This window comes from Cariama cristata, unplaced genomic scaffold, assembly GCF_000690535.1.
Source record: "Cariama cristata isolate BGI_N322 unplaced genomic scaffold, ASM69053v1 scaffold12910, whole genome shotgun sequence".
Lineage (NCBI taxonomy): Eukaryota > Metazoa > Chordata > Aves > Cariamiformes > Cariamidae > Cariama > Cariama cristata.
In genome coordinates this window covers 1-11,234 of record NW_009594128.1, presented here as the reverse complement: position 1 = coordinate 11,234, position 11,234 = coordinate 1, and the positions used below count along the sequence as shown (strand labels likewise).

General features: G+C 38.6%; 2 protein-coding genes across 2 annotated transcripts in view; one reads left to right on the top strand and one right to left on the bottom strand.

Moving 5' to 3' along the window:
* FAM92A1 (family with sequence similarity 92, member A1) overlaps window positions 1-389 on the top strand; it is a gene marked incomplete at its 5' end in the record, with an annotated part of 7,492 nt that extends 7,103 nt beyond the window's left edge. Inside the window, one exon of the mRNA XM_009696835.1 lies at window positions 270-389. Within this exon, the coding sequence (XP_009695137.1) occupies window positions 270-389 (120 nt within the window). The remainder of the gene's footprint in view (window positions 1-269) is intronic.
* A 4,623-nt stretch (window positions 390-5,012) lies between these two features.
* Window positions 5,013-8,708, bottom strand: RBM12B (RNA binding motif protein 12B). The gene is made up of 2 exons (XM_009696823.1): window positions 8,478-8,708; window positions 5,013-7,757 (listed from the first exon to the last, which is right to left on the bottom strand). The coding sequence occupies exon 2, from the start codon at window positions 7,727-7,729 to the stop codon at window positions 5,630-5,632; it is 2,100 nt and encodes a 699-aa protein (XP_009695125.1). The 5' UTR covers window positions 7,730-7,757; window positions 8,478-8,708; the 3' UTR covers window positions 5,013-5,629.
* Window positions 8,709-11,234: the final 2,526 nt, after the last annotated feature.

Genomic DNA, 11,234 nt, shown 5'->3' with positions numbered 1-11,234 from the left:
TTGATCGTGCCCTATCCTATAATAGTTCTCAGGACTATGGGGATTTTTTTTAGCTGTTAAAAATCATTACTGTACTTATATTCTGTCCCATATATCTTTCTGTTGGCATTGTGCATGTTACTAGAAGTCGAAGGGTTAAGGGATAAACAACTGCCCTCCTCCCCCTAAAGGAAAAACCTGCAAGTACTTAGATGAAAACAAAAGATAATTGTTTTTCTTTCAGGAGAACACACACTTGATTTACTTTTGTTGGATTTTTGTTTTGGCAGATTTCCAGCAGTATGCTAAGAAAAGATGACGATGATGATGAGGAAGAGGAGGATGAAGATGAGGAGGAGGAAGATGAAGATGAGGATGAGGAATTAGATGCTACTAAGGAAGTGAGATAACAAAACTGTTCTAAGAGTCTTTTTATTTTGATTGGGAAAAAATATTTCTGTTTATGTAAAGGCTTTGTATGTTAAAAACTTAACTGAGGCTGTATTTTTAAAATTCCAACAGGAGCAAGAATTGGCACTAGTAGTAGAGTGCCCGAATAACAAATGACCAGTTTCAAAGAACAGAACAAAATCTGCTGAAAATGGACAGTTTCAGTAGCTAGAAAATGAAATATTTAAATAGAATCGTGTATTATATTTGCATAGATGTTATACTGCAGTCACATTTGCTTAAACTTACATGATGAACAGTGTCCAAAAACTGCACTAAGCTGAGAAGCAGTTATGAACAGAAGGGTTTCCTTGTTACTTTGCCAATATATTACCTTATTCTCTCGTTACACACCTCTTGGATTTATTAAGTACTCTAGCTATACCTGTCATAAGTGCTTTTATATATCCTGAAGTAACTGCAGTAGTCAAGAAACCGCTTACAGCAACAACCCTGTTAGATTTCATTTTGTTACCCACCCTGGACGGCAGAAGGCAGGGCAAGGTGTATCGTTTTCTCATTCTCATTTACCTTGGGCTTGACTAAGAAGACTTTTGATTCCTTCACACATACAGAATGAACATTCACAAATAAGGACCTAGCCCAAGATCTACTTTTAGTGCTGCTTTGCTTTCAAATAAAAGTGCCTTCATAATAAAACTAGTTGATATTTTATATAGTTCACAAGTTTCATGTGTTTAACTGGTTGATTCAGTTAACTGATTCCATCAAACATATAAGAAATTACATATTTTGAGTGCAATTTCTTACCGTTTGGAGACGGTGTTTATGCGTGTTCATTTTTTAATAGCATACAACTGTCTGCTAGAAAGCTGCTACCATATTGTTTATCTCCAGCTTTAGTATCCGCTAAAGAAAGAACACATGTATAAATCTAGAATTTAAACTTGTAACTGGGAAAACAATCTTAAGTTATAACCAAATATTCTTTCAGTTACAGAAATAAACCAGCAAGTGCATTTTTAATATTGATGCTACCTTTGTCCACTGATGCAAAGTACTTGTTTTGACAGGTGAAAAAACAGGTTTTGCCCAAAATGAATGTTGTGAAAATATAAGTGAAAATGTCACAATATAGGGTTTTGTTTTAAAACCAGAAAATAGTTTTACACCAGAATTACATACTATTGACATCGAACTACTGTTGACAAGGAGCAGAATAGTAATCACCAAAACTTAAGAAGTATCTAGGTAACTAATTCTATCTATTTCAGCGAGTAGGACACTTCAATAAATATTTGTATCACAACATCAGACTTATCATGATCACCACTTTGCCATTTCATATTCAGTGAAGTCATGTAGTCCAACTCCAAAACACATAGTTCATGACTATACCGAGTTTTCATATAATACACATATATGCAAATAGTGATTATTTCTGTACTATGCCTTGAAAAAGGAATTCTGAATAAAAAAGGAAGCAGTGTTTAGATTAATTCCCACTAAAACATTAGTAGCTAGGGTACAGAAATAGATTATTTTTTTTTCTCAGCAGCTTCAAATTCCTTCTCCTCCCCTACCTTACAAAAAAGTTGACTTTAGGAATTACAAAAAAAAAAACTTACAGAAAGGGAGAAATACGGTGTTGGACAACTTTGTCTTGCATATATGATGTCCTAAGTTTGCATGTTGGACGGAAATTGTGTGACTTTGAAACTATAGATTAAAAAGTCACCGATTAAAGTATTTTAAAGCCAGAAGAAGAGTTTAGAATGTAATTACAGAATTAAATACTACCTAAAGATACTTTTGCAAATATTTTTCTCATGGCTTAAGTGCTTGCTTACTGCAAGACTGACAGGACTCCATTTGCTCATGTATTTTTTTGACTACTGACACCTAGATAATGCAGGCTTGTATCCATTCTTGCTAAGAGTATTTTGCCATTCCATTGAACATGCCAGCCCATCCCTTTGGGACTAAGGATTATCTTCTTCTTCTCATCAGGTTCTCCTGTTACAGCTATCCTGAATGCCTCAAGCTGCTTCTGTATGTGATCACTATTACTAGTTTTTCATGACAGAGACTGTTCCCCTTTAAATCATAATTTTTGGACAATGGTAGCAAAAGCAACTTCAGAGTAAGCATAACTAAGGAAACTAGCTATATTTTATATCAGCACCACAAACTGCAGCATTTCATTTGTTATTCTTTTACTCTATGGATGGTACTTGAAAAGGAAAAGCAGTAAGTCAAGCCATGCAAGTACAGCCTGTCTCTGATCTGTCCTTTATACTGCAAGTACAGTGCCTCCAAACGATTAAACATCTAAAGTTATAAAACCCTGTTATCAGGAAATGCTGTCACCACACCATGCACCTGAACCACCTGTGAAAGGGCACGGAATCAGAATATAATGCCTATATATATGCATACACATCCCAATTGGGGGGAGGGGAGGGGAACCTGAAACACCCACCAAAACCTACTAGCAAGACAACAGCTATACTGAGAATTAACTATCCTGTTAGCCTTATTATTTAACTGAGGTACTGGCATCCCTTCCCAGTTTCCCTGTGCTTCAAATCATCTGTGCATACTTTGACATACAGCTTTTGTCTATAAAGACCTTTAAAAAAAACGACTTTTTTTGGCCTATCAATCAGACATCTCAGATTAACCTAGACTAGTCATGAACTCTAATCTGGCTTTAAATTAAAGGCAAATTAGCTGTAGAGCAAACAAAAAACAGTTTGAAATGCCTTAATTATGAAATTATGATCTCTGCCATTATAAGCTTTATGACTCTTTTTATGTATTCACTAAGGGGGAAAAAAGTTTACCATCCCAAAAATTAATGGTATTTTATCAGCAATTACTCTAACTTCCTTGAAAACAGACAATGCTTTTTGTAAAAGATACTCTCACACTTAACTGGCAGAAAACCTACTAAACTCCCCTATCTTTCCAGCCTCCAGATCCTTTTTTTCACTACAAGAATTCACATGTGTGTTCAAGGCTACTCTAGAAGCATGGTAAAAAGTTTACCAATTTCTTTTCAATGTTTGAAATCTCCTCTTAAGAACTTTAAAACCAACAAATCATCTAAAGCTGATTAACTGGAGAAGTTAGCTGCATTCACATTTACAACACAGCCAATAATACAGAGGTGAGAATCAGTAGTAAAGGTGATGTTAGCTTACAAAAATAATTACGAAGTTTTCAACCACATGATTAGGTCAGACAAGTTTATTTTGAGGATTCTCGTAACACATCTTTATTTTCCCTGCAAAGGCTTTTGACTCATTGGATCTCTTTTATAGCAGCTATGAAATAAAAGCACCAATTTGTTGGGTTTTATTTTAATTCCATTTAAATTCAGGGGAGGATTCAGAACAGTACGCATCTGAAGCTAACTCCTACCTGACAGCAAAAAACAGTATGTAAGTGTTCGGAATTTGAAAACTTGGCCACATTTAAGTTTCTTTGCTCAGAGGTGTCTACATATACAGACTTGACATTATCATTCTCATTCAAAATGCTTTTTTCCTAGCACTTAAAACAGAGGACAAATAGTATGCAGAAGAAAGCAAGCTACGCTATCCTTTTGAAAATTATAGAACAAAAAAATTTATCTTAATTTTATTTGCTTCTACTTAAAAGAGTTTACATGGAAGTTTAGTGATGATGATGTCTTTACATAAACAGGAATTAAGGTTTAACCACCAGCGAGGATGATCAGTCACTGGCTGGAATAGGCTGCCCAGAGAGGCTCTATCCTTAGAGCTATTAAAAATCCAAGGGACAAGGCCCTGCATTACCTGTTCTTGTTGGACTAGAGACCTCCAGGCCCCTTCCAACCTCAACTACTCTATGAATCTATGATTTCTTGGTATTGCCAGAGCAAATGTTAAAACAAGTTTTCTTTGCCAAGTTGAAACTTTGTTGTCTTAGTTTGACAGGGGACTAACACGTCATTAAATTCTTTAGTACTCCAAGTACTATCTTGTACAGCTGCAATGTCAACAAAGTCCTTATCCACACAACCAAAGTTTCCTACTAAACCTGAATTTTTCAAGATGCCATTTTTACCTCAAACAGGCTAGCTTTTATTTCTTCATGAAATTTAAATATGCTGATACCAAACCAATCAAAGCATATTAAATACTGACATAAGCATTTATTTTCTTACATAAGAAAATAACATAGTCGGTTGTCAGCTTGGTTGCCAGTAACAGATGTTAGTTAAAACTAATCAGAGACTGACCTGGAATGCATCCAGACATCATTAGCAAGTTAATATGAGTATTACCAGCATGCAGAGATAAAACAAAGACCACTCTGCAAGCTCGGGCTGAAGTCAGAATTCTTGATCCAATTCCAACATTCATGTTCTCCCTCAGGGTACCACAGTGAGTGAAGAGAACAGGAAAGCCTCTCCAACTGATTAATACAGACTTTGCAGTCTTGTGAACTACCTATTCGTTGCTGTGAGAACAAAGTGTAATAGTGCACTCTTTCTGGAGGAAGCAGCCAGCATCATTCTCACCAGGACTCATGTATGCTGAGCATAATAGTTGAGATCATTAACTATACAAGTTTTAAATATAAGACACACATTTAATGGCAATTTCTTTTTTATTTAAAAAAACTTGCAAAGCCAGCTAATGTGAACAGGAAGCTCTTTTTTCTTCTTTTAATAGGAATGCCTGCAAACACATGAAACTGAACAAAACCTGAACACTTTACACACACACAAAAAAAAACAGTCATTTTTTAATTTTATTAAGCTAACCTCAGTAAAAAGTGTTATTTACTAATGCAGGTAGCACTGAAGTTCTTCTATTTGAACCGTTTGTGTGGTCAATCAACCAGCACTTACATTTTTATTTGATGCAAAGTCATGGGACATGGAATTAAAGCAAACTAAAAAAAAAAACCAAACAAAACCAAACCCCAAAGCATTACAACTCCATGCCTTTACACCTTCATGTAAGACATTCAGTGTCCTCCAGAATTTCTGGGCTCTTCTCTGCCACAAGAAGTAGGCACGATACAGTTCTCATATCTTAACCATACAGATATTTCAACCAAGAGCTAAACACCTGAACTAGGTATTATTTACAACCGTTGATGGAAACTGTTTCTTCTGCATCTTCCAGTAATTAAAAAAGTGAAAATAACTGTCAATACTGTCAAATCTAGACTGTTTTACTCTAGAGCATCTTTTCCTCCTTCACAGCAAGCTCAACTTAACTTTCCGGGGACCAATTGGCCTATCATTCAGTTCATTAATAGCAGCCATAGCTTCCTCATAGTTTGTCATAGCAACGATGGCATCACCCGAAGGTAATCCTTGTTCATTGTACTGCACAGAAACTGACTCTGGTATCACTCTGTAGCCATAGAAAAAATCCAGAATCTCATTAGGAGTAGCTTTAAAAGGTAAATTTTTCAATCGAATAGGAACAACACGTTCAGAACCACCACTGAAATTTGGGTCCGGCATAAATCTTCCTTCAGGAAAGCTTCCCATTTTATTATTACCAAACTCCATTCTGCCAAAAGGTTCGCTGTCGCCACCAAAATCCATGAGGGGTGGCGGACCTCTAAAATCCTTAGGGGGGCACATGAAGTCCTCAGGGGGGTGCCTAAATTCAGAAGGATGCCTGAAGTTTCCAGGGGGACCAAATGAATGCATGGGTGGCCCTTGGGGTGGCCCAGATGGTGAACCAATTGGACGGGAAAGCTCACCTCTGTCATATGGATGTGAATGACCCTGCATTTCATTTGGTGCAGACAATGGTACAGTTACACCAAACTTCTGCATCTGCTCTTCAGATATAAGTCTTATTAATACCTCCGTTCCCAAGAATCTTCGACGATTTAGATTTTCCGCTTTCATGGCTTGTTCTTCAGATTTAAATTTCACTAATGCTTCTCCCAGCCCAACTCCTTTGTCATCATAGAGCAAGTAAATATCATCTTCATCAACATCAAATCTCGCAAAGAACTTCTGCACTTCAATTTTTGACACATCAAATGGAAAATTCCTTACATAAACACACACCTTAGGGCCAGAATGACCTTCCCGGTAACTTTTTTCTGGTATAGCCTGTCCAGGATGATCTCTGTCCTGTGATCTTTTCCTCTCACAAGAATCAATTATTTTCAACATTGACTTTCTTGAAATTGGAAAAATGTAAACGGGACGATTGAGAAGAACCTTTCTATGACATTCCAAAGCAGCCTGATAATCTCTCTCACTCCTTAACATCACAAAGGCATCTCTAGTCCTCCTCTGATGCTTATCCGTTAGAAGCTTGATTTGTTTGCTGCATATATCCAGATCAGGAAAGAAAGCTCTCAAATCTCTCTTCTCCACATTAGTAGATAGATTTCTTAAGTGTATGTAATATTCCTGGTGGGGAGATGAACGAGAACGTGTTCTTTGTCTCCTTGGTGATCTTGAATGAGAATGCTTCCTTGAATGCATGTAGCCTGAACTTCTTGGAGAACGGTCTTCACACAAAAAGTGATCTATTTCATTTGGCATGTCAACCCTCCCACCATATTCAATCCACCGTTCCTCTGTAGTTGGGCTAATTTCTATAAACCTCTGACCCATGTATTGTCTATGACGTTTAAGTCCTTCTAACGCATCACCAGGCGTAGCAAATTTTACCAAGCAATCACCATTGTTTAAACCATTGCGATGCTTTATCAGAATCACTCCATCCACATGTATCCCAGAAAGGAAAGCACGTACTTCATCTTCTGTTGCAGAGTAAGGTATACCACGTAGAAATAAGTAAAGATCATCTGGGTTAAATGGATGAGAATCCTTTCTTGACTGATAGCTTGATTTAGGCATACCTATATCACCATGTCTTGTGCCATTGGTATGGAAACCAGCCTCTGGATGATTTGGTGGACCATAACCAGGTTTACTTACTCCTTTTGGAAAAGCCGGGACTAAATGTGGAATGTCTCCAACACCTGATGCACCAGAACGATTGGTACCTGTTCCTCTAGAGCCAGACATAGTTTCTCGTACCCCACGGTCAAATCGTTTCCGGCTCATTTCTATGGTATTCTGCATTTCTGCCTTGCTGCTGAGAAAGAGCTCTACGCGTGAGTCCTTGATAAACCCTCCCGAACAGCTCATGGCACGCCGTGCATCTTCGTCTGTTGCAAATATAATAAAAGCCTCCCCAATCTCTCCTCCAATAATATGCACACCTCCATCAGGAATATTCAATCCCAAGAAGAAACGACGAATATCTGCAGGACCCGCAACAACAGGAAGCCCCTGTAAACGGATGACTACAGCCATGCTGAGCTCAACCCACAGCAAAAATCACCTGCAGACAAAAAGGTACACATGATAGCACGTCTTTAGTACTCAGCTATTACAGTATCTTAACACTTAAGAAGCTAGAGCCTTTTTAATGAATGTCCTTGTCTCAATCAAGAGAGAAGGTATCAAAAAACCCACAAGTTCATAAGAACAAGATTAAAACAAGATTCACTGAAAGTTGATTAGTCAGAACAATTAGCTACTCCACCAGCACATGTGCACAAGTCTATCAATATTCCCTGTCCTAAGGGCAACAAAATCCACCTAAGTCACTCCTCACCATCCACGATACCTAAAGAACAGCTAAAGTCTTTCACAGCATATTGTATGCCAAAGATCTCTGCCCAGTCCTAAGGAACAAAAAAAAAATCCTGTTTACTGTTGAACAGGACACCTGTGATTGTAACACAGAAAATAATAGATGATAAAAGGAGAAAGGAAAAAGGGTAACTACGTCACTGGAAAATGAAGTAATTCACCAACAGTGATGACTTTACTGCTTTGACAAGTTGCTCTACCCAGTGATCAGTTCTGTTCAATAACGTATGTTTTCTCAGCGTTCAAAAATGTTGTCTCTTTCGTGTAGTCACAGTATTAACTGCAGCAGCCACATGCACTCAGGAGAGCATATCCTAGTTCCAAGCCACAAGTCTCTGAGAAAAAAAGGCCGTGTATGATCTTGTCACAATACTCAGTGAGAAGTGTTAAGCTTTTGGCAGCTTACCTGTTTCTGCTTTGAAGACCTGATAAATTCTGTAAAATCAACTTAACTGTGGAAAGAAAACGAAACAGAATTAATGGCTGATATCTGTACTTTGCTTTACATACTCTGCTACACTGCTGCAGCTCATCCATAGCAGTGGCTAATATTAAAGCCAAGTATGTCATGAACCCACAATTTGGGATACTATGAAGAACTCCTTCCACGTTCCAAGATGCTATGCACTGCATCTTTTGTGTTTCCATTTTAGAAGCAAAAGAAATTCAAAATTTAAGTTGACTTCTGGAAATGATGAAAACACGATGAGATTACTTGGTCATCAATTGTGTCACACTGAACTGTTGAAATGAAATAGACTGACAGTACATCGAGGAAAAAACCTCTCAATTCAATTCTTTTGAATCCTTGAAAGAGGCGTAAGTCCATCTCAAGATTACAGGACGTGTCCATTCTTCTGAAATCCACCTGCTTTCAGAGGTCACAACAAGAGTATGCTACTCACCAGTCCAGCACTGCACTTAACGTACACCGTTAAGACAATCAAATGAAAGAGCAAGACTATCCAACAAGGAGAAACTTCAATTTGCAAAGCAAACTTCAGTATTTTCCCTGTATGTTTACTGCCTTTCAAATATAAGAAGAAGAATCACTTTAATAGACTGACTTAAACATACCCCAATTTTCAACATAATCTAACACCACAAAATACATAGCACAGTACTCTCAGAACAAACACAAGCTTCTCTAGCAAATGCCTACATCCCTTTAAAAAAAAGAACCCAACGCTCCAATGACAAGTGTTTTGAGAATATCCCTTGTACAAACCCCTCGCTCAATAACAAACGTAAAGCACTAGATCCTGATGCCAAGTTATCTATTGATAACAGTAACTATCACTCCACCTGAGCTTAGCAAAACCAGAGCAAAGCCCAAATTCTGCAACTAATGGGATTCTACATCATTTCTACATCAGCACTTTGTAAACACAACAAACTGAAAACAACTGCCTATTTAGTAACTTCGCTAAAGATCATCTGTTCTCTGTATTTCTGTGGTGGGTTGACTCTGGCCAGCAGCCAAGCTGATCATTCACTCCTCTTCCCCACTAGCAGGATGGGGAAGAAAATAGGAAGAACAGTGTCAAGAAAACTTGTAGGTTGAGATAAAGACAGTTTAATCAGTGAAGAGAAAAAAGTGTAACGAAGGAAATCACTCACCACTTCCCACAGGCTGACTGATGTCCGGCCTGCCTCCGAATAACAACCACCTTAGAAGCCAACAAAAAAATCCCTCCCAAAAAAACAGATCTAACAAAAATCACCTTCTTTCTCTACCTGCTTTTGTTGCTGAGCATGATGTTACATAGCATGGAATATCCCTTTGGTCAGCTTGGGTCAACTGGTCCCGGCTGTGTCCCCCCCCAGCTTCTTGCCTACTCCCAGCATACTCGCCAGGGTGGCAGACTGGGGAAAAAAGAGAAAGCCTTGATGCTGTGCAAGCGCTGTTCAGCCATAGCCAGAACACCGATGTGTTGTCAAAGCTCTTTTAGCCACAAATCCAAAACAGAGAACCCTATGGGCTGCTACGAAGAATGTTAACTCCATCCCAGCCAGACCCGGTACACTTTATAATGTATCTTCTCAACAGACGTGACGGCAATGCCAAAAAGCAAGGAGAATTCAAGGGCTGAATTTTCTTATAGGACCTTCGTGTCTTGGAAAATCAAATCCGCTGCCCTGCTACTTCATGATGTATTTACTCTGTAGTATTTCTGAACTTCACAACTGCATTCTTATCCCAATTTTTAAACAGCATTCAGAACAGATCTCCTCAGTATTTCTTCGGTGATAAACAGCAAGTTCTCCACGATGTAGCATGGATACACACACAACCTTCAGTGGTGAAAACTAGACACAGTGATTCCAGATCATAATGTGATATTTAAGAAGTCCACAAACAGAAATGCAAGTTCAAATAATAAGCTTTTACTGACTGGATAGTAAACAATCAAGCATTGGCAGAAAGTGTAGACAAGCCATCCAACAATTTAAAGTGATGACCAAAAAGAGTGACTTTTGGGATGAAAGTGCCACGCAAAACTAAGACCAATTCATTAACTGAGCAAGGACTTCAGGGAGCAAGGATTAAGATGATAAAGAGATTGACAACTTCACGCCACTAATTTAAAAGCACAGAAGCGTGCACACGGTTTTAGGAAATTTTATATTTGAACTGAGTTAACTAGAAAACATTACTATACCTATACTTCCACAGCCTCAGCAAATTCCAAAAACCGTTAAAATTCACTAAAAAAAAAAAACAAACTAACTTGTAAACATTGTAGGAAACTAAGCCTGCACTAGACTAGTGTTTTTACCACAACGTTGAGAAATTACGTAGCCTGCATGCAGTGAGCATGCAAGGTAGAAAGAACACCCACAGAAATACCCCAACTATAAAACTAGACCAATATCAGAATAACTGGTGGATCAGAGAGCGATTCTTATTCTAATCTTCTTCAAAATAAGCCTTAATTGTCGAACTAAGCTGTTGCTAATTGACAGTTTTCACACGGCTGAAGGAAGATGCGAGTGAGCTCCGCAGCTGGGCCCTCTACACGGCCAGCTTGAGCACGGTGCCGCTTCTAAGCGCAGCGAACTACAGAGCGCCAGGGAGGCCCGCCGGCAGCAGCGCCGCTCCAGGGCCGGCCCGCACCGGCCCTCACACCGCTCCGACCACAGACGGCACAGCACAAGCCCG

What these genes read in the sequence shown, in the direction of transcription:
- RBM12B (XM_009696823.1), bottom strand. Translation starts at nt 7,729, where the DNA reads ATGGCTGTAGTCATCCGTTTACAGGGGCTTCCTGTTGTTGCGGGTCCT.